General features: G+C 34.1%; 1 protein-coding gene across 5 annotated transcripts in view; it reads left to right on the top strand.

The window, feature by feature from the left end:
- LOC136031200 (protein madd-4-like) overlaps positions 1–24,365 on the top strand; it is a 369,461-nt gene that overhangs the window by 256,208 nt on the left and 88,888 nt on the right. For all 5 annotated transcript variants that reach the window (XM_065710561.1, XM_065710563.1, XM_065710562.1 and 2 more), the window contains 3 exons: positions 1,727–1,912; positions 3,585–3,781; positions 13,838–14,031. In XM_065710561.1, the coding sequence (XP_065566633.1) occupies positions 1,727–1,912; positions 3,585–3,781; positions 13,838–14,031 (577 nt within the window). The remainder of the gene's footprint in view (positions 1–1,726; positions 1,913–3,584; positions 3,782–13,837; positions 14,032–24,365) is intronic.

Below are 24,365 nucleotides of genomic sequence, written 5' to 3' on the forward strand. Positions count from 1 at the left end.
AAGACTTTTCTTGGTATAACCCTAGGACGATGGCTTTTCACTAATGGTATTTCTAAGTACTCATTACCTTTCCTTCTTTGGATCACTGAATTTTAAACCTTACCCATTCTTACAATCCTTACAAGTAGGGAAGGACTGAAGGTGAAAGGCTAAATACACTGTTTAGGGTCCGAATTTTGGGTGGAGATTTACTCCTGAAAGGTTCAATTACCTAACAGAACAGCTTTCACAAATAGCGAAAAGCCAATATCACCTTTTCCAACTTTTATCAGTTAAAATCAACTCATGGGTTTTAGGGGGGAGGGTAGAGGGGGTACTTGGCCCGGGTGAAGGAATTTTAGGGGCGCAAAATTTCAAATCAAATAATCTGTCATTTATAATCCTTTTGTAATTTTTGGATTTGTGTCTCTTTTAGAATAAATAAGACGGTGAAGTTGGCAGTAAGTATAAGCAAATTGAATTCGAAAATTTATGAATAAAATTTTTTTTGAACTTGGCCTGAAAATTTTTCGGAGACAGGAGGAGGGCTCTAATCAAAATTTTTTTTCGGGGTTCAAGAGAGGCCAGTACCACCAGTGGTTTGATTTGACAGACAAAATTGCATACGAATTGAGCTAATCCTGATCAAGCTAATATGATCAACCTATTTGGCATAAATGATCGCGACAATTTGCACAGATTTTTGAAACACGCACACTTTCAGGCTTCACCTAGAAACACTGCTTAAAAAAGTTAGACATGCGTAGCTGAAGTAGTGAATAAACCACGCATGGGCATGAATTAATTAGAGGATACACACATTTTAAAGTTGTAATTATTTTAGTTAACGAAAGTGATTTATCGTTAAGTGCCTTATCATAAGTTCTAAGGTTTCTCCACTGTATGCAGTTTTTTTTTTCATACCCAACGCTGGACTTGGGATTCAGTTACTCTGCACGCATCAATTTTCTTTATTATTAGATAAAAAAGAACGGTATTTCGAAAAAGACTTTTTACGTCTTTTTCGAGAGGATAATGATAATGGATAAATGAATAAATAAATGAATAAAAGATGATAAAGGATAAGTGAAAATTAAAACTAACTGAAATTTGAATTGATGGTCAAGTCAAAGGCGGATCTACAGCAAAATCTTGAGGGAAGCCCAGTGTGACAAGGGCACCAATGAGCAAAATCTTGGGGGACCCATTGTGACAAAGGCACCAATAATTAACCAAATTGACAAATTTAATCTAAAAAAGAGAAAAAAAAACAACAGAATTAGATGGTGCCAAAACAAATCTTGGGGGCCTGGGATCCCCCTGCCCCTGGATCCATCAGTGGATTAAGTTAGACTTAATATAACATAAATTGCATCAAATAAGAAGGGTTCTGCTGCTCCTACAAACCACTAAGGGCTTTAATGTCCTTTGCGCTTTATTGAAAGTGTAATATAGTTTGAACAGTTTTTTTTTTTCATTGCCACATTAAAGAAAAAATCATTATTTTAAGAACTTCGTGCTAATTTGAACTAAATCTCTTAAGCATGAATTTACGCCATTTTATGTTGTATTTTAAATTGATTCTGTCATTATCACCTCCTTGTTGAAGTTTACCGTTAATATCAACAAAAATTCCAGCTAGTAGATATTTCTATCGAAGTAGCAGTTATTCACACACAATTTACCCTAATCTAAGGATGAACCAACCCACAACCACTGTTTTCAATAATATACTTCCTTTTTGCAGTTTTATGACTGGAGATTGGGGACTATGCTCTGTTTCTTGTGGTGAAGGGATTCGGAAGCGAGAGGTTCTTTGCAAAATCTTTCTGGAATTTTCAAGAACACTTGCAAAACTGCCCGATAGAGAATGCCCTGGGAAGAAGCCCCATACTTGGGAAAAATGCTTTGAAGCTTCTTGCCCGATGACAAGGTGAGTAAAAATCTATTATGATTTCGATTGTGCAGAACAGACACTGCTATTATAATGCTATATAGATCTTCCCGTGCCACTGATGTTTGCCTGTAATGAAAAAAATAAATTAACATCAAATTTTATTTCAAAACTCTGGTTACGTCGATAAGTAACCCTCGATATCGAGGACGCTGTGTTAAAGTAAAACTAATCTATTTTTCTTATAGTCACAAGAAACTTCCTGAATCCATTATACACTGAAGTTTTCCGTCATTTAATAAATAAATTCTTTGTTTATGTCTATAATCGACAACCAAGGTTTGGTGCAGCAAACTGCTTTTGGGTATCTTCTGTACTGGACGGATTTTTTTTTTTTTTTTTTTTGCACCATAGGCATCTGATACTGGCCATGCATGCATGTTCTGAGCATCTTATAATGTTAGATAGTTATTATGTTGTGGAAAATTACTATGTCAAAAAATCTACTTCTTGTATGTTATGTTCTGCAAGATGGGGTGTTAGCTAGTTACATTTTTTGGCCACTTGAGCAATTATCGAAAGATGAGTTTTTTCTCTAGAAACCTGAGGGATAAAAATCTATGGAGTATGATTTTTAGTAACATTTTTCATATCTAGATTCATGTTGTTTAAAATTTTGAGGCCAAAATTTACTAGTTCTAAAACCAATACATTGCCCATTAGATAATTAAATTTGAGAGCTTATTTTTGATTAGATAATTTGTTTAGACTTGGTTCATTTTAATGCCGAAGCCTCTGTGCTATGTTAGTATCCAAAATACCACGTTTTATTGTACAGCTTTATATTTTTTTTATTTCATCAAAGACTCTCATTTTTAATATTCGTCGCATATCGTATATCTTTTCATATTCTAGTGCTTTACTTTTCAAGACTTGTACTTGAACAAATTTATGGAATCCTAAAGTTGTGTTTGGCGACCTATCTGTTAGGTTAAGCTGTGTCATTATGTAATGTATATTGCCATTATTATGGATAGAAGCCACTATGGTTTTAATTCTGAGACCATCTCAGGAACAATGCCAGGGCTACTAAATTTAAACACACGGAGTTGTATGAGAAATGAAATTACCCGGTTAATCTATTTATGGGCTCAACTTAGCAAAATTTTGTTAAATTTATTCTTTCAAATAAACTAATAGAACCTTTTTTTCTGAATTTGTCTGCGACAGAATGCCTTTCTGTCGCAAGGCATTCTTTTCCGAGGAGTAGTTATCCTTGAGGATCACCTCAGTGAAAATAGCCATTGAACCTACACTGGTTTGCAATTCTGTAATTTCCTACCGCTAATTTGTGCTGTGATGAGCTGGTAGCAGTAGTAGTAACAATGATTTTGTTTGCTCTATTGTAGTTTCTGCCAAACCACCTTTAGTTTGGTTGGTGTTTCCAATTCTGCCAAACCACCTTTAGTTTGGTTGGTGTTTCCAATTCCGCAAAAGAGAGACCAGATTGTTATTTGACCCTCAGTGTTCCTACAATAAGTTACAAGGACTTGGTACGGTCTTAGATGCATAATTCTTTGCCATTTTTCTCTCTAAAATAAAAGAATGAACTAAATAAGATTCCGAAGGTGCATATTTTGGAAAAAAGACTGTTAATAATTTCCTGTAGAGGATAATTTTTAGCCTTAGATTAATTTCCTTATATATTCAGGTCCTACAGTGACTCATGGGCAAATGACCAATCGCGCTCTTCTAAATCCAGTTCAGAAGAGATTGCATTAAAAAACCTCATTCCGTACAAGAAGCCAGCGTTCCTAAGCGAAAATTCAGAGGAAAAGTATGCAATGGGTGTTGTTTACGTCTGGAAAATATCTGGTTACAGTTCGTGCAGTGCTTCTTGTCTTGGCGGTAAGATCTCCTACTATATTTCATTTTTTAGTGGAATATTACTGCCAAACCCAATACCTTGTTTTTCCCTTTTTGTTTCCCTTTATTTATACACGGATTTGTGCAGGTTTGGGATGAAAAATGATAGAGCCCAGTTGTATTTTTTTTTATGCGCATTCAAACCGCCGATGCCCGAACATACCTGAAACTCAAGTATTTGCCAGAGCACACATGGTAACTGATTAGTGCTCTTTGTGCATATGCCAATATATTTCATTAGTTTTGTTAAGCAATATAATATATCTGATGGCTCATAATTTTCTGCTATTCATGGCCTTGGAATGGGGACGGTAACAAACAATAAATTGTAATTATTTGTAACTGAATTCTGGACGTATACTACATATTAGAAACAAGTTTAATTATTTTATTGATCGTCTGAAAACAGAAAATTTTATGCGTGAAAGAAGGTAAAAATTCGGCTCGGAATCTTAAACTGAAAGTAAGTCCTTCTTTATATATTAAAATCAGAGCACGAGGAATAATGGTGACATGATAATATTTTTGACTATTTTCAAATTAAGTTAGCAGAAACTCGCCTTAGAGAAGGTTAAGTATGGTATTTTGGGTAATAATTCTGCTTGAATAAATGCTTCTGCCTAATATTTTCCTTTTCACCTAGACTCTGACAGGGATTCCATTGGAAAGTTCGTCAGAACCAAAGCAATGCGTACACTTTTGAATAAATTGACGTAAATGTCGTAGCGAAACTATTTTAAAGCCACCAAAAGAATTTAGTTGGACTATTGCCAGAGGTTGCCACCTTTATGGGACGGTTTACAGGCGCTGGAAGTAAATCCTTTCGAGTCTTTTGTGCCCCAGTAAAAAAATCGACAATTGCTTACTATAATCGGTCTAATTCAGAATGTATACAACGACAGAAACGAGTGATATGGGATTTTGTCATTGAAGCGTATAATAAACCCCAATTCTAGAGCAATATAACGTTATTTTACTCGAATGGTTAAACCTAGAGAAATCCAAGGATATAAATGGCACAAGTAACAGAGAAATCTACCTAATAATGGCTTCATCTTCAAAAATAAAATCTGGGTTGAAATATACTTCGATATGGCATTGCTTTAACTCTATTTATTCACTTCTACTGTTTTAATTATATTTATTCATCTTCAGCTCTGACTCAGTCCATTTCTAAACTAATCTAGAGATTCATTTAGAATCTGGTTTCCATAATCCCTTGCAAATCCAAATGCAGCAATTATATATCCAAATTGGATAAAATAAACAGTGTCAACAAGTAAAATGCTGACACAGAAACTAGAATATAATAAACTTTTATTCTATATAATAGAATAAAATAAACATTATCAAGCTTCTTCTGCTGGTAGCTTGGTAGTACCGAAGTGGATTGATCTATTCTTGGTAATATATGGCCCAGGGCTCAATCCCAACCACCGCAAGGTTGGGCTTGCTATATGTCCCCTAGAAAAGACATGGCAACTGAAACGTCGAAATTTTTTTGGTGCCAATTCGGGCGGAAGAGCCTGCGTGGTCTCATCTCTGTTGATGATTACTGTCCTCCTAAGTTTGAGCTAAGAATCGTATGTACAATATCTTGAAATTAAGAAAAGTGGCTCTGGACTTTTTCTTGTCTAACTCTGAAAACTATTGTCAGCAGTGATAAGATTAGTACTTATACACCTTTCTTAGGTATTTAGTTGCCAAATGAGGACAGGAGATATCAAACGCAGCACATGTGAAGATTCTTGTGAAACTTGCAATCTAAAATCTAAATGCTAAAATTGAAAATTGCTATAACTTTTATTGTATCGTATAATGTCAGTTTTTGGGGATACTTATCTGAAGGGGAAGCAAGTGACAACATCAATCGATAAAGGACCATAAAAACTTCAATTGACAGTTAATAATTTATAGTAAAAGCATAATTTTTTATTTATTATTAAATAAATTTTTTTTAACTGAAAGTAAGAAGCGACATTAAAACTTAAAACGAACAGAAATTACTTCGTATATGAAAGGGGATGCTTCCTCATCAACGCCCCGCTCTTTACGCTAAAATTTGACTCTTTCTCTCAACTCTGCTTTTTAAAACAGTAAAAAACTTTTGCGTAAAGAGAGGGGCGTTGATGAGGAAGTAGCCTTTTCCATAAACGAAGTAATTTCTGTTCGTTTTGAATTTTAATGTCGCTTCTTACTCTCAGTTAAAAAAACTTTTTTTTTTGTTTAATTTCTGAACGTTCTTGAATCAATGCATGTTTTGATTTTAGCTCTCCGCAGAGGAATAATTAAAACAAAATTTGTATATTTGTGTTTTTTGGCTAAATGGCTTTCTCGTAGTTTTGATCGAATGATTTTGAGAAAAGAAGAAGCGGGAGAGGAAGCCTAGTTGCCCTCCGATTTTTTGGTTATTGAAAAAGGCAACCAGAACTTTTAATTTTTTACGAATGTTTTTAATAGTAAAAGATATACGTAACTTATAAATTAGCTTACGTAACGAACTTTTGTATTCTCATGTTTTTATTACATATATAAGGGGGTTCACCTATCGTCAGTAGCTCGCTCTTTACACTAAAGCTTAAATTTTGTCCCAATTCATTACGAATGACCCCTGAATCACAAAAGCCGTAGAATAAATAAATGAAATTACTAAAAATACTTTAGAGTAAAGAGCGAGGGATTAGGAGGAGTTGAGCCCCTCATATGTGTAATTATTTCTGTTCATTTTAAGTTTTATTGCTGCTCCTTACTTCCAGATGAAAAAAAAACTTTTTCATCTTTATTTTTTCATTTTTTTTAAATAATGCTAGAAAATCCTGTGCTCCCTTCATGGAAATGTTCTTCTCCCATGACAAATTCATCGATGTAAAGTTCCCCGAACATATCCCCCTCTTCTCAGCCCCTCCCCTAACCAAAATATCCCCCTGAAAACGTCTGTACACTTCCCGATAATCAGTACTATATGTAAGCACTGGTCAAAGTTTGTAACTTGTAGCCCCTCCCACGGGGACTGTGGGGGAGTAAGTCGTCCCCAAAGACATAGTTATAAGGTTTTTCGACTACGCTGAATAAAATGGCTATCTCAGAATTTTGGTCTGTTGACTTTGGGAAAATAATTAGCGTGGTCAATTTTTTTGGTCACTTAAAAAGGGCACTAGAACTTTTTATTTCCGTTAGAATGAGCCCTCTCGCAACATTCTAGGACCACTGGGTCGATACGATCACCCCTGGGAAAAATTAAATAAAAAAAAAACAATTTTTTTTTAACTGAAAGTAAGGAGCGAAATTAAAACTTAAAACGAACAGAAATTACTTCGTATATGAAAGGGGCTACTTCCTCATCAACACCCCGCTCTTTACACTAAAGTTTGACTCTTTCTCTCAACTCTTCTTTTTAAAACAGTAAAAAACTTTAGCGTAAAGAGCGGGATGTTGGTAAGGAAGCAGCCCCTTTCATATACGAAGTAATTTCTGTTCGTTTTAAGTTTTAATTTTGCTCCTTACTTTCAGTTAAAAAAAAACTTGTTTTTTTTTTATTTAATTTCTGAACGTTTTTCAATCAATGCATGTTTTGATTTTGGCTCTCCGCAGAGGAATGATTAAAACAAAATTTGCATATTTATTATTTTTTTTTTTGCTGAATGACTTTCTCATAATTTTGATTGAATGATTTTGAGAAAAAAGAGCGGGGGAGGAAGCCTAGTTGCCCTCCGATTTTTTTGGTTAATTAAGATAAAGGCAACTAGAACTTTTAATTTTTTACGAATCTTTTTTTTAGTAAAAGATATACGTAACTTATAAATTAGCTTACGTAAAGAAGTTTTGTATTCTCATGTTTTTATTACATATATGAGGGGGTTCGCCCCCTCGTCAGTACCTCGCTCTTTACACTAAAGCTTAGATTTTGTCCCAATTCATTAAGAATGACCCCTGAATCACCAAAGCCGTAAAATAAATAGTTGAAATTACTAAAAATACTTTAGCGTAAAGAGCGGAGTATTAGGAGGAGGTGAGCTCCTCATATGGGCAATAATTTCTGTTCGTTTTAAGTTTTAATGCTGCTCTTTACTTCCAGCTGAAAAAACTTTTTCATATTTCTTTTTTCATTGTTTTTTTTTAATAATGCTAGTAAATCCTGCGCTCCCTTCATGGAAATTTTCTTCTACCATGACAAATTCCTCGATGGAATGCTCCCCCAGCCTATCCCCCTATTCTCGACCCCTCCCCCAACAAAAGAATCCTACTGAAAACGCCTACACACTTCCCAATAACCATTACTATATGTAAGCACTAGTCAAATTTTGTAACTTGTAGCCCCTCCCCCAGGGACTGTGGGAGAGTAAATCATCCCAAAGACATAGTTTTTATGGTTTTCGACTATGCTAAACAAAATGGCTATCTCAAAATTTTGATCCGTTGACTTTAGGAAAAAATGAGCGTGGGAGGGGGCCTAGATGCCCTCCAATTTTTTTGGTCACTTAAAAAGGGCACTAGAACTTTTCATTTCCGTTAGAGTGAGCCCTCTTGCGACATTCTAGGACCACTTGGTCGATACGATGACCCCTGGAGGAAAAAAAAAAACAAACAAATAAACACGCACCCGTGATTTGTCTTCTGGCAAAAAATACAAAATTCCACATTTTTGTAGATAGGAGCTTGAAACTTCTACAGTAGGGTTCTCTAAGACGCTGAATCTGATGGTGTCATTTTCGTTAAGATCCTACGACTTTTAGGGGGTGTTTCCCCTATTTTCCTAAATAAGGCAAATTTTCTCAGGCTCGTAACTTTTGATGGGTAAGACTAAACTTGATGAAGCTTATATATTTAAAATCAGCATTAAAATGCGATTCTTTTGATGTAGCTATTGATATCAAAATTCAATTTTTTAGAGTTTTGGTTACTATTGAGCCGGATCGCTCCTTACTACAAGGCAAATTTTCTCAGGCTCGTAACCTTTGATGGGTAGGACTAAACTTGATGAAACTTATATATTTAAAATCAGCATTAAAATGCGATTCTTTTGATGTAGCTATTGGTATCAAAATGCAATTTTTTAGAGTTTTGGTTACTATTGAACCGGGTCGCTCCTTACTACAGTTGGTTACCACGAACTGTTTGATTTCCGGGATATTTTTCAAGGATGCTGAGTGAAAAAATAACAATTAGTGAACGTTAATGATTTCATAAGAAGTAAGTGAAATTCATGCAATTACCAATTGAATAAAAATAGACGAAAAATAAGAAAGCATATTTTTCTTATAGTCCAGGGGTTCTCAAACGATTATGCTGTGTAACCCTCTTGATAGCATTTGGAAAGCACAGAAACCTTATTTACTATTTTTATTCCCTCTATGCAGCCGAGTTGAGGAAGTGTCACATGAGCACCATTCTAAGGCTACGTCATAGAAATCCAGAATTTTCTTAGGGAACCAAGCGGTTCCTCGAAACACACTTTGGTAAACACTAAATTTATAACAATTTTGTTTCGAAAATAAACTTTCTTACCGCTGAAATAAAAATTGCTAATAAATTTGAATGAAAATAAAAAGTCATACAATTCTAAACTTTGATTTTCCTATTGTTAAGATTTTGTTTTTATCTTTATGCTAATTCTTCTATTATCACACTGGAATTGAAATTACCTAAACTTGGTCATTCTCTCTGTCAGAGCTAATGCAACTCAAAACAGCATCCTTTTAAAAACTCATTCTTATGATCAAGATGACTCCTTTATTGTTGACTTGCAATTAGACTTGCAATTATTTTTCCAAATATGGTTCAAGACAAATATTTCAACTTCTTTTTGTGTTCGTCTCTATATTAGATCCATAACTTTTTGTAATTTTTAGCAGTTTCTTAAAGATTTTAATAGTTTTGGGTACTATATTAAAAGTGCTTACGTTGGTTTATACAACCTCATCTCCTATTGTATTTCCACATTAGAAGATTCATGAGAAAAATGTAGAAAACTGGTAATTAGTCCAGAGCAATAGACCGCACTGCGGATTCTTACTTCAGTCAGTGTTTATGAAAAGAAGACAACGACATTAAACATAAACTCAAATTTTCAGCTTCTTCTTGTCTCTTATTACGTTAAAAGTAAACTTTATAATCTGTATTAAACGTTGTCGTTGTATACTTTCATTTAAAATAGTTCTTCCATCCCCTGGATGATCACTAAGGCTTAAACCACAAGCTAGAATTTGCGGAGAAGTCAATAGGGAAGAAACAATTAGCAAATTTCTCCATAAAAGTGATTCTCCGGCTTCTAAGCAGACAAGCTTGTCGGACCCAGTTTTTAGGCGGGAAGGTGGGTAATTTGATGAAATAACAAAAAAGCCAAATTATTTGAATTTATGGGAAATTATTTGAGCATCGTGAGAATACCTTGTGACAGCGGAGTGGATGAGGCCAGGGTTCACGATTCCGACGCAGGGACCATAGTAGTCAAGAAGCGTCGTTAATTCTTAAATAATAAATAAAATAATGCATCGTGAGAATTTGGAGGATGGGCTTAGAGTCCCCTTTCGTATGTGCCCGCAGCCGATGGATCGTTGTTTTGTTTGTAGTTTCTTGACTGGTGTCTTTTAGTGTCTTTGGTGATTGTAAGTAATGAATGAATAAAATAATGAATATAACTAGTATTTATATTTTATGAAATTTAGAAAATCTGGCAGCAAATTTTGCTAACTCTATATCTGGTTAGGAAGAACAGAACTTTGCAAAGGGATGTGACATAATTAGTTAAGAGGTTCAATTGATTCGGTGTTCTCACTTTTTGGGATATTGGCTTTAGTAGAATCAAGAAATCGATTTCTTGTCTTTTTTAAGCCTTAGAAAAATACCTCTAGAGATTGAGAGGCAACCAGGGGATTTAGAAAGACGAGCTTCCATGAAGAGACAAACCATGGGTGATTTAACGATTCGGTAACATTTTTGACACTGTAGTATCAGCCGCATTATTGGCCAGCTACTGTGAAGCATTATCCCTCGACAATCTTTTCTGCCAATGAGACACATAGGAAAGCAATTTAACGAATGACAAATTTATGAAATAAATATTTACGACTTTTAAGTTTCAATCCCAAGTTTCCCTCGATGATTGGATGAAAATAGATTCCATCTTGACTGCTCTAAACCAAAGGCCGACGCACTGGACGCAGATCCGATATGTGTCAACAAAGCCTCTCCCTTAGCTCCAAGAAGAGGAAAAAAACTTTTATAGCTTATTTACTATACGCAAGTTATTATCAGACATAAAGAAAAAGGGTAGGCGACAAATTATCCCTTTCTCTGTGAGTTTAATTTGTAAGAGGGTTATAGAAACTAGGCGAATGTCTTCGGTGGCCATAAAACAGACTGATCGTCTAATAAAGCCGACTTCTGACCAATATAAAAGTGAAGCTTGTTTTTCGTTACTTTAATATAAATTTTTTCAAATAGCTATGTGACTTGCCATACTAATGGGGAAAAGTGCTTTGATCGATTTTTGATCACTGATTCTTTTTCCTTGGCTTTGTTCTATTTTTGAGTTTGAGGTTGTTTGGATTTTTACCTCTTATTAATAAAAATCGATGTTGACTATATGAAAGTTCTTAAGCCGAACTGGCCAGACATGACAATAAACTACAAAGAGAGATAAAACTCCACAAAAAAAACCTCAAACGAGATTGCGGCCAGTAGAGAGGAAAGACTAAAATAATGCGGATATTTCGCCTGTATCCAAACTAGGCCTCCTCAGCACAAGATAAAAACACTAAACTAAAAATGAATGAAACCACCACCAATAATAATAAATACAATTGTCGCTACTGATCCACGTAGGAAAAGAAGCTATAGAGTTACTTCAATGAGAACATCAAAGCAACCGAGGAAAAATTATGAAAATTGAAACTTAGTTGACTATTCTGTTGCGAAATAATCCTCTTGTAAGCTAATATTGAACCAAATATTGTGGAAATTTTTATATTGGTAGAACTCACCAACAATTTACTGAAAGATTTTTTGAGCATCGCAACTCAATAGAAAAAACCCTACAATTAAGAAAGTCTCCTGAAACTTTTTGTTTCTGCTCTGGCTGAACATACATTTTTCATCCAGAACATTTTATACAATTTGATGAGGCTACAGCTATTTCTAATGATAGAGGTTTTTCTCAGTGGGAGAGGGAGGCTATAGAAATTAAAAAACATATATTTACTAATCTTTCAATAAATAGAGACACAGGGAATTTAAATATTGACCCAATTTATCATTGTCTTTAGAAAAATGAACCAATATTCAATAAGGGAATAAAAATTTTACACAATCACCAGGGGACAAGATCACCTACTAGACCAAAAAGAGTTGCTTCAATATTAGCTTACAAGAGAATTATTTCGCAACAGAATAGTTAACTAAGTTTCAATTTCATAATTTTTCCTCAGTTGCTTTGATGTTCTCATTGAAGTAACTCTATAATTTCTTTTCCCTACGTGTATTAGTAGCGACAGTTGTATTTATTATTATTGGTGGTGGTTTTATTCATTTTAATTTAGTGTTTTTTCTTTTTATCTTGTGCTGAGGACGCCTAGTTTGGATACAGGCGAAATATCCGCATTATTTTAGTCTTTCTTCTCTACTGGCCGCAGTCTCGTTTGATGTTTTTTTGTGGAGTTTTATCTCTCTTTATTGTTTAATGTTGACTATATGTTTTCATATGCTAAACAAATCCTAAGTGTAGATACATAAGGTTTCAGCAGAGTTAGTTTTATTGTATCTTAATTTTTAGTCAAGATCCTTTTTTTGTTCACTAGCTTATATCTTAATTAATGTTGACTTTCAAAAAAAAAACTGACTCTCTATTTTTCTCAGACAGTGACAAACACATTACCTAGTTTATTGTAAATGCAGGAATAGAGTTTTCCCTTTTTTTTGTTTCCACAGCTGGGGAATAGAATCCACGTGCTGTCCAGCAGAATAAAATTTGGATTTTAGTTTTTTATGCAGATAGAAAAAATTTCATTCCCGTGGAAGCCCACTAACCATACACATGTAAGCTGAGTTGTCGGTTCTTTCCATTGGAGATAAAAGGAAGTGCCTCCGATTTCCAAGATTTACTGAGATTTCTTCTGTGTTAATCGTGCAGAATATTAGGGTGACTTACTGAAGATGCTGTAAGAAATGTCATGCTTTTGAAATTCTGTTTTTATTTAAATCTAGATTTAATTTCAAAAGTATTTATCCTTAAATAAAGCTCCCAGATTGTAAGTCATAAGAAGACTAACATTACTTTACATGAGCTTTTATTTTAATTAAATTCTAGTGGGAAAACCGTTGTTCCTCTGTGTGAGTAAAATATGTTACACTGTCCATGTATCACTCATTGGTAAATCAAAAACACCACAAAGGAATGGATAGTATAAATGCCCATAAAAAAACACAAAAATACAACTAGAACCTAAAACCAAAATAATATAAATAGCAAATATATTTAAACTAAAGCAGACTAACTAAAATATATTACCATTACCAGCTAACCTCATTAAAACAAAAAAGTATTTGTTTTCGTGTTTTCAGTTACTTTTCTGTTTTCATGAAGATAGCTGGGAATTGTATATGTGAGTAGTTGTATATATGTATTTTAGTTTGCCTGTTTTAGTATATATTATATTATATATATATATATATATATATATATATATATATATATATATATATATATATATATATATATATATATATATATATATATATATATCATATATATATATATATATATATATATATATTTCTATTATTTTAGTTTTAGATTCTAGCAGGATTTTTTTTTGTTCTCTGCTGAAGACGCCTTGTTTTATACAGACAAAATATTCGTTTGATTTTTGTATTCTTCGTTTATCTTCCTGGCCATACACCCGTTTGTCTCTTTCAGGTTATTTTCTTTTTTTAGATTTTACTGTTCTAATAACGCGTAATAACTTAAGCCGGTAAAGTTGGGGCTGTATATTATGTATTAAAAATTTGCCTGAAAGGTATATAATATTTCAAATATTCCAGGAGTTCAAGAATCAATAATTGAGTGTGTGAGAACAAGTGATAATCAAAGAGTATCCCACCATTTCTGTACTTTGGAAAAGCGTCCAGATTCCATTACAAGGACCTGTAATGACATACCGTGCCCACCAAGATGGAACATTTCGGAATTCTCAACCTGCAACAAACCTTGTGGCGGAGGTATTCAGACAAGAGAGGTATGGTTGTTGTCCTTGTTTCTTGCAGCAACTAATCAAAAGATGAGTCATATTAAGCTATTACGGTCAATTTAAACACTTGGATGTAAGTGCAAAGCCAATGGTAAAACAACCTCTTGGTTGGTTGTATCAGCTTTCACGCCACACTCGTGGGTTAATTAAAATCAGTATGGGATGTAACTTATGAAAAAACACATTTTGCGTGGTAGAAATTTGTTCTGATACCCTTGGAGGATTTGTAACCCCCCTCCTCTTTTTTCTCCCTTGAGTCAATTCTGTTCATCAAAAGAGTGGTGAAAACGGTAAGCTAAATCTTTTTTCAAGTGCAAAGAAAATTTTCTCACTTAATATTTTACTAGGTCAAGCATTAAATTTAACAGGCTGGTAACTGTTCTCTCTAGTGTGTCTGAACTTGCCACTACGACAGATTGTTCAGTCCATTAAAACAGGCCAACTAACTGAACAGACTCTTTAATCTTGAAGTGCTGTATTCCAGCTTTTAGAAAAATTTAACGGGGAGCTAATATATGCTGTACACTTTTGTAGAACCTCCATTAACATTTACTTATCCTGAAGTTCTCATACAATTTTTAAAATTATGTAGGGTCAGCATAAATCATTAGTAAAACTTCAAAAGACTTGATGTTCTGGACTTAATATTTTCAAACGGCATACTAAAGGTAAGCTAATAGTCAATACCGAACACGTTATTAACTTTGCCTTTGGCCTAAAAAAGTGCCACAATATCTGATAGTTCCGCTACAAACTTCTTTCAAGGCAGACATTACATGTTCGAGGTATTTTTTTTTTCAGTTTCCAAATGTAGCCCCACTGGATTATTATTAACAGGTCCTTATCATCAAGTTATAGATTATAGATAGAACATTTGAATCATATATCCGGGCGCTTCATGTGACATTTTGCTGCAAAATTTGACTTTTAATGCAAAAAGAACTTATTTTGAATTTTAGCCTAAACATAAAACAACTTATTCACCCCATGCAGTTGAATTCTGGTCAATGGCTCACTTTTTCCCTCTGTTTCTGAAGAATGCAGAAAGTAAAATTCATTAAAAAGAAGCTAATACCAAATTTTTCATCGTGCCATCTATTTTAGGTGTGAACCGTTCTACCACTGTGTAAGATTCAGATCTTCCCTATTCTAAAATCTACATAAGAACGCCTTTGCCAAAAATATGTCTTCAAATATAGCTTGTTTTCACAAAAAAAACTTACTTAGCTTGGTTTTATCTTCTTTTAGAAGCAAATTTAATTTAGCTAGATAGAGGGCAACTTAGAAATGTACACATAGACAATGCGAACTTTAGGCTTGTACATTGTATACTCATTGTTCGTAGCCAAAGGAAAAGTGTCCAAAATCATATTTTTAACTTATCGAGCTCAATAAAACACTGAACAAAAAGAATGTGTAGCATCAATCAAATGATCTTAGAATTATATTTCAAATCAGAAATTGTGTAAGCAACAAATATGATTTTTTTTTTCCTTCGCATCACTTTTGTTTATTTTAATGGAAAAGTTTCTTTGAAGCCCACGGTTGGTTTTAAATGAAAAATATGGGACAAATTATTTTTTCTTTGTTTCTTTTATTATAACTAGTCTATGTACGTAATGAGCATCCTTTTCTATAGCGCTTTTATCACCTCGTTATTCGCTTGAGAAATCACTTAGGAACTGCTTAGTCCTTCATTATCTAGATAAGCAAGTGCTGTTGAAGGGAAAATAACCATCCTGTAATTTAGAGAAAATATAAGGAAGGCTATTGGATACTTATTAGTTCTTCTCAAGGCCGTAAGTAGCAGGAAAGATCACGTAAACGAATCAATTAAGTTATCTGTTTTAGGCGAGAGGGGAGGAATGGATCTACAATTGGGCTGAAAGGGGCGTGCATTACCATAAATAGGATTATTATATGTCCAACAGAAGTAATGCATGTATTAATGTTCTTCGGGTTTAACTATATGTTAGTTATTTTTTTTTTCAAGTGGGCCCCAAGGTAGGTTATTTCCATCAGTGCAGTCCAGCAAATATAAACGGTTGGGTGCCATTGTGCTAAGTTATTCTTACCTGCCTGGCGTCTTCTTACCAGTAATTAAGAAGAGGGTCAAGCCATTTTGTGTAGTTCAATTCAATTCAATTTTTCAATTCAATTCGTTTATTAACAAAAAAACAAATCACACACTATAAACTAACTACACCCTAAGAGAGCACTGCCCGTAACGGGTGACAGTATTCATTCAATCATCAAGAATAGAAATATAAGGTAAGGAAAGAAAAGAAGAAGAAGGGAAAAGAAAAGAAAACAAACGTAAATTAATAAAACAAAACATAGAGAACTATCGGTAAAAGAAATTAGGATCTAATTCAATGTTTTCCATTAAGAAGCTTTTAATCTTACTTTTGAACTCTGGTAGGCTATTAGCATTTCTCAAAGTATTTGGCAAATAATTCCATATTTTCGGTCCGGTAAATTTAATTGAAAAACCAGATGACGTGTTCAACTATACAAAACATTTTTTAAGGTCATTTTGACAATTACATGACCGAAAAGTTGGTATCGTATGCAGAGTTTCGTAGAATTTTTGGGGAGGGGGCTTATGTCTCTGCCTCAGTGCGTTTGGTCTTGATTATCACGACAGAAATGTGTTTTGTTAGTAATTAAATACCTGTTGGTTTTTAATCCAACCGTTCGTAAAAATTTCCCTACCAATTTCAACATATTGAAAAACCCTTTGAAAAGAGGTTCCAGCCGTCTATCAAGAAACGCGAAGTTTCATAGTTTTCTTAAGATTAGTTCAAAAAGTTTTCAAAAAAAAAAAGATTCTGAAAAAAGCAAAGATTAATATTAAACAAAACCCGAGGAGAACTGGTCATTTAACAATACAAACTTGTGAAACAAATAGAAATTACTATGAATTAATGAATCAAACCTCAAATGGAGAGCATCAAAATAGATAATCAACTTAAAGATTTACTGAACAGATATTATGAATGAATAATTGTAACCTAAAACGAAAGAAAGCTGAAATGAATCATCAGGCAAAATTAAAACGAACAAAAATTCCCTCAAATAAGTATAGGACTGCCATCTTCTCAAATTTCTCAAAGTTAGGGTATAATTTGCGCAAAAAAAAAATCATGTTTCTAACGGTTTTCTATTTCAGTATACCATTTAAAAATTAGATGAAGCTCAAACTTCCAGGGATTTTTTTTGTGGCAGGATATTTGAAATAAATAATTTAGCTTTATCATTCTTACGTACAATAAGTTTTATGTAATATTTTCTTCCTTTAAAATTCACTCATTCTAAATCAACGGAATATCAGTCAGCGAATCATTTATTGATACGTTAGTTCAAGATTTTTCTTTATCTAACTAAAGTGATTGCTGTAAAAGTTACCAACTGACGTTTTTAATTTTTTGTTAACGTAAGACAGGAATTTTTTTTTAGACATTTGCCTTATAGGTTTCATGGTGATCGGAGCAAAAATAACCTGCGTAGCTTTCTGTTGAAAAGCCGGAAATTTAGTGGTGTTGTAGGGCCGACGGGTCCACTTGTACCTTCAATCATAGACTGAAAAATCCTTGAATGATTTAAGTTCAAACAGGGTACCAAATACTTACCTTTCTGACTTTCTCCTTTAAAGTTGCTGGGGTCGGTGAAAGAGGTACTATGTTCTCTAAAAGGTCCTCCTTTCGCAAAAGTTCCAAATCTCTGTACGACTCTGGTTCAAACAAGGTGCAACATGCTTTTCTACTAAAACTTTGGTGATGAAGGGGTGAGGGCTGGTCGTCAAATCAGATGGTAATACTTGTACAATTATAGTTCAAAGACGCGACATGTGCCTTAAACTAATTATCCCTAAAAAGCTAGCATGGAAAAGGAGTAGAAGAGATGTTAGAGGGTTAAGGGGTCTAACAAGGCACCACATTTCTGCTTTGCTTCTAAAATGTTTAAAGGGTGTGGGACTGGAATTGGCCACGGACTCTTGTTGGTTTTCTAATCAGAGATGCTAGATGCTCTTGCATGACTCTAGGAAAGACTAAATAGTCAACGGGATTACCTTTTCAGTAAAAGATTTCCAAAGATTGGGAGTTGAGGAATGTTGGAGCCAACTGGTCCCTTTTTTTCCTTTAATAGAGCAGATTAAAGATCCTTGAATGAGTCTAGTGCAAAAAAAATTCAACATACTGACATTCAAGTTAAAAAAAAATCAGTTGTGGTAAGAAAGAAAATAGTTGGAAGGATCATGTGCCCACTTTGAGCCTCCTATCGTGGTTGAGTTAAGATCTTCTGCAACAGTTTTTGTGGGGAAACTAACTGTAGTTTGGACTAGGCTAATTTTTACACTGAGTTAGGGCTTAGTTAGTTTTAGCAATCATTCTAGAGCTGCCCGTTTGCAGGACTTAACTCTTCATTGCACCAAAGTCACCAAAATTCTGCATTTTAGGTTTAGCTTCTCTTTGCGCTGAGTTTGGGCTTCACTCGTGGAAACTTTTGCATAAATCCGATTTAAGTCGCGTGCTTCTTGCCTACTTCTCTATTGCACTAGTCGGCAACGGGATGACTAACTAAAATTAGGACTAGGCTTGTTTTTGCACTGAGTCAGGGCTTAATTCGTTCGATAACGAATCAGTCCGTAGCTTCTACGTAGGGTCGATTTTGCATTAAGCCAGGACTTACAAGTCTACATTAAGCCAGCACTTAGCTTATTTTGTGTGGGACTTGTAATCAGCCGGTTTTTCACACTCAGTCAGCAGTTTCTACTTAGTTTTTCGGCAATTACGACAATTTTTGTTGATAAGCTAATTACATCAATAAGTTAATTTTTTTACCCAGTCAGGAATTAGATCTTGTTTGCACTGAGTCAGGACATAGCTCCCTCGTTTTAATGCCGAGTCAGTCAATCGCTTGGGCTCTGTGCCGAATATGGATTTAAATTGTGTTTGCACTGATTGAGGACATAGCTAGTTTATGTACCAAGCCAGCACTTCTTGTTGTGCCGAAACTTGATGTTGCTCGGTTTTATACCGAGTCCCGACTTTACTTTTCATGTACCGAGGCAGGAATCAGCTCAACTTTGCATTGAACCAGGGCCTAGGTTGTTCTGCACAGAATCAGCACATTTTCACTAAATCAGAACCTAGCTCATTTTTACACCTCGTTTGTTTTTGCTCTGAATCAGGGATTACCTGGTATTTGAGCCGAATAAGGTATTAAATAAGATATTATATAGTTTTTGCATCATATCAGAACGTCTGCTGAATTGCAACGAACCAGGAGGACTTATCTGTCTTTAGCATTGAATATGTCCACAGCTTGAACTTAGTTCGCTTTTCCATCGAGGTTAGACTCAGCTTATTTTTGTACAAAATCAGGACTCGACCAATTATTTTACTGAATCAAGGGCTAGCTTGATTTTACGATGAAATAGAACTTACCATAATTTCGCGCCGAACCAGCACTCATATATTCTCTTTCGGTGATTTTTCTTTGGCAAAACCGGTTAATCTTTCATTTGAACATAGTGCTTCTCCTAATGCTTTTCTGAAGCGTTTTCTGGGCCATTGTTTTATTTAAAGGCGGACCGAGAAATGACCTAGCAAACTATCGCCCAATTTCCATATTGTATATATAAAAATCTTTGAAAATGCTGTTTTCTTGCTACATTGCTTTTTAAATTCTGAACACCTCCTTCTTTATTTTCAATTTGTTTTTCAAATGAAGCACTCAACAGAGCATGCTTGCATGATGCTTTTGAATATTTCAATTTCTGCTTTAGATTGTGGATTCATTCCTCCTGCTATATTCCTTACTATTCTTAAGGCATTTTATTCTTTAACCCATGGAATTATTTACTTAAAATCATCTTATTTTGGTATAAAGGGGACGTACTTTCGGGGAAAATTAAACCTAAGCTTCAGTCAAATCTAGTAGGTTTGTTCGAGAGAGTGCGGTACTTTTTGTAGTTTGATGCTAATTACCTTACTTTCATTTTTCGAAATTTATTTTTTAATTTTTCATGGCTGTTTTTCAGGCTTTTCACCAGTTATCTTAAATCCAACTATCAAATAGCATTATTTATAGGCCCAAAGATATGTTGAGTTCTTCGGCATTCTTTTTGACAAAAACCTCTGGTAATTTAAAAAGCTTAAGCATGCTTTTCTTGGGTTAATGTTTAAAGTAATCTTTCATTGTTAAATCCAGTTTTATGTTGCTTGTTGTCCAATAATATGGATGTCATCTTTTCTCTCTTTCTTAAAACTTCTTGTAGAGGCTTATAATAAAACAAGAAACTTCATTCAGGAGTCCAATCATTCGGGAGCTATACCATTACTTAATTGTGAATCCCCGTATATTCTTTCAGCTGTATATTTTACTTTTTTTCATCTTCCGGATGAAATCCCTAAGCTTCATAGTATTTTGATTCCTTTTCATCTATCTCCGATGAAACTAATACATCATTTTCCTAACATAAATAACATTAATTTTACTCCATCCGCAAGATCATATTTCAATTCTTATTGCCTGGTCGTAATGTATGGAAGACGGTGCCTCAATCACCTCGAATGTGTTGCTCCTTGCGCCTCTTACAAGAAACTGTTGAAATATTTCTGGCTTCTTTCTTTCTTTTTTGTTTGTTTGTTTGTTTGTTTGGCTTGTCGTCTGTTCACTTTTGTTTGTGGTCTGTTATGAATAAGTTTTGTTTTATCACATAGTTATGGGTCACAACCAAATTTGAATAGTAGAGTTTGGATCTCATAACCTTCTACAATATTGATATGGTTTTAAAGCATTTTTCTTCAGTAGAATAACAAGGACACTTTGCGCAAACCTAGGTTTGAAAATCTTGGTAAATACAGATTTGCTTTTCTGTGCTAACTTAGAATAATCTTATCGAATATAAGACAAGTAAATTGTTAAGTGATCGTACACTCTAGACGAAAAGTATATAAATTTGAGCTTCTTCCAGACATTTATCGTCTTTTCGTTCTTGCCAAGTTTTGCTTACTCAGTTGCCAAGCTGGAAAGAGTTTAGTGGAATGTCTTTTTCTTAAATTGAAAAAAAAAACACGAGGAACTGCAGCAATAATGCTATTGGTCTTCCAGGAAATAAGGCTGAACCCTTTTTATCCAAATATGAAATAAACGTTAAATGTATTTAAGAGCTTCATGGAAGCTATTGGATAGTTATTTTAGTAATAGATCCTAAAGAGTAGTAAGTCATAAGAAGCTTGAAAGAGCTTACATTACAATAGTATAGATGAATACCATAAAACAAACGTAACACTATGAATGTAGTATTCCCTCCCTTCACGGGAAACTCCTCCGTGGAAAGTTCCTCCTTTGTAAAAAACCTCTTCCTCCGTAAAATTCCCTTCGGACAGTTCTATCGTTGCTGCTGAATCTGCTTCGAGTGACTTTTAATAAGATTCCTTGACTTTTGTGGGTATTTCCCCGCTTTTTCAAAATCAAGCAAATTTTTTCACGCTTATTGCTTTTGATGGGTAACACTGAACCTGATGAATCTTTATATATTTGGAATCAGCATAATGAGCCTAATTTTCGATCAACAATACGTTTTAAGAGTTCCGGTTACTATTCAGCCGCTTCACTCCTTACAGTTCATTACCACGTACTGCTTTAAACACAGTAAATCCTAAAAAAGTCTGAAATAATTTCATTTTGAATGACTAAATTGGATAAAAAATGATGTTTCACAGCTGGCACTTTATGTAAGAATTGAAATTAGGAACAAGCTCGACAAAGAACAAATCAATGCCCCCCCCCCCCAAAAAAAAAAAAAGGCAAATTAATCAGGAAAATATGGCAGCATCGTAATATTCCGGATATTTGGGATTATAGGGGGGAGAGGACAGGGGTTAGCCTGGAACAAATTAAATAAAGATAAACTGATCTAGAGCAAATCGAAAAAAAAAATGATCTGAAATAGATAGGAACAATTATGGCCAATAACAAATCTAAAGAAGATGCATTTAGAGATTACCCAGGCAACACCTACTGAAACAGCAAGACTAATAAAAATGAGGGGGGTCACTTCTCTCAAGGGAACTTGCAAGCATAGGGGGATTTTCTCTCATCACCCCCACCTCCCTGGAATAACAAAAAACACAAAAAGCACAAAATTTCACAATATAAAAAGATCATTTGATAAAAATTTGTTTTTGACATAGGAATATTAATTTATTTAGATAGAAAAATTTATGTGGACACGCTTGATTCCTATAATAACCGTCAAAAAGATACACAAACCATTGCTTTGTTTTTTGTTTTTTTTTATCTAGAGCGGCTGAGCAACATTAAACTTTGGATATCACTTTGAAAAACTTAATATGTAGTGAAAACCTTGGAATTTACATTAAAAGAGATAAATTAAAACAAATAATTATGATTCCATTTTTCACTAATGTTTTAAAAGCTACAAATAGGTAATTTATGTGGATCTAAAGGTAAATTCTGCAGACCTTGTAGAACCAATGAAATTTTTAGATGTAGGCAGGGCTGCCAAATTTTTTTTAAGGAGTGTGTCATATTTTTTCCAAAATGTGCTTTTTGTGTCATCTCAGATTCTATAATTTGTCACAAAATGTGTCATATTTTTTTGCTACAAGTTGTATCATATTTAATTGTCAAATCTTTATTTGGAGTTTTGAATATATAATCTTTTCCAAATAAGTTCAAAAAGGAGTAAACTTAACCTTGTCCTGTTATCTTGGGATTATGACCTTTTTGTGACGTCATGAAAGAAATAGAAACATTCGATTAAATTAATGTTACACACTATGAATTTGTGTCTGGGCAGCCAACAAGGCAAGTTTAGATTTATAAAAGTTTTAGGGACGATCAATTCCGACTTCAAATTGAAAATAGACTTTTCGTATGACGTCGTAATCGTAATCAGCTCTATACGTAATCGGCTTCATTGGCTAAGCTTTTTATTTACTCAATATGTAAGCCATTCAACCAGCTTCAATCTAGTATTTTTGTCATATTTGTTGGTGCTTTTTTAAGCCAGATGGATTATTCTGAAGGAAAGACATCTCTGGAAATTTGTAATCTTCTCCGAGGTGGGATACCCCTCCTGTATTCCTAAAAATGGGAGTTGCTGCTTAGGCATACAGCTGTGGTAAACTGCATGCTGTTCACTTTTTACTATTAAGGACTTTTACTATTACTTTTACTATTTACTTTTACTATTACAATTAAGTATCAAATACTCAATTTTTTATTTAAGAATTAACGACGCTTCTTGACTACTAAGGTCCCTGCGTTGGCCCTGCAGTGCATTCCTGCAGCGTGATTCGATCTCTGGGTCCCGTATTACCAAGCTAAGGTCAAATCCACTGCGCCACCACAGGACGAAATAATACTCAATCAAGAAGCCAAGCGTGCATTTTGATTTAAAATTTCCGCCTATGGCTGTTTTCTTCGCGTGGTTTAAATTTTAAATATGGTGCTGGCATCTGTTCTGTATTCCGCACTATTTGTGTAGTACTACCACCGTTAGGTAGCGCTATTCCCTTCAATTAATTTGTAGCTTTTCTGGAGGTAGAAAATTGAAATTTTACTTTTCTTTTATTACCATTGAAAAAAACAAGACTTGGATGACAAAAATGTGTCATTTTTTTGAAAAATGTGTCATTTTTTTCGATTGTGTCAATTTTTGTTGAAAAATGTGTCATTTTTTTGAAAAATGTGTCATTTTTTTCGATTGTGTCAATTTTTGTTGAAAAATGTGTCATTTTCGTCGATTGTGTCATCATTTCGACTGAATGTGTCATTGTGTCACGCAACATCAAATTGTGTCATTTTGACACAAAATGTGTCAATTTGGCAGCCCAGGATGTAGATGCCCTTGCTTGTCACATTACTCACGACTCTCAGAACTGTCTTTTAAAAAATAAAATTTGTCATTTAAGCTTACTTTAATCTCAGATTTGAATGCAACTGGACTTTTTTATTGGAAGCCTTGACCAGATTTTCTCTTGATAAAAGTATGTATGATTATTAAAACTAGCATACTTAAATTTGATTGTCTTCTCCTGCGTAGATTTTTGGAATTTCTTATATATTTCAATTATATGACATTCATTTTAGCTAAATATTAAGTCAAATAGATGTTTTTAATAAAAAAAAATTGTAATTCTCTAGAATATATTCTATGTCGGGTTGTCATTTTTTTGTGAGTTTAATTTATCACAAGTATTACGATGCTCCTGCATTCTTCTTAGCCGTATATACAGTTCACTGTTGTATCTTTTTCTCTCATTAATCATTGAGTGTGAAATTTC

Source organism: Artemia franciscana, chromosome 9 (genome assembly GCF_032884065.1).
Source record: "Artemia franciscana chromosome 9, ASM3288406v1, whole genome shotgun sequence".
NCBI lineage: Eukaryota > Metazoa > Arthropoda > Branchiopoda > Anostraca > Artemiidae > Artemia > Artemia franciscana.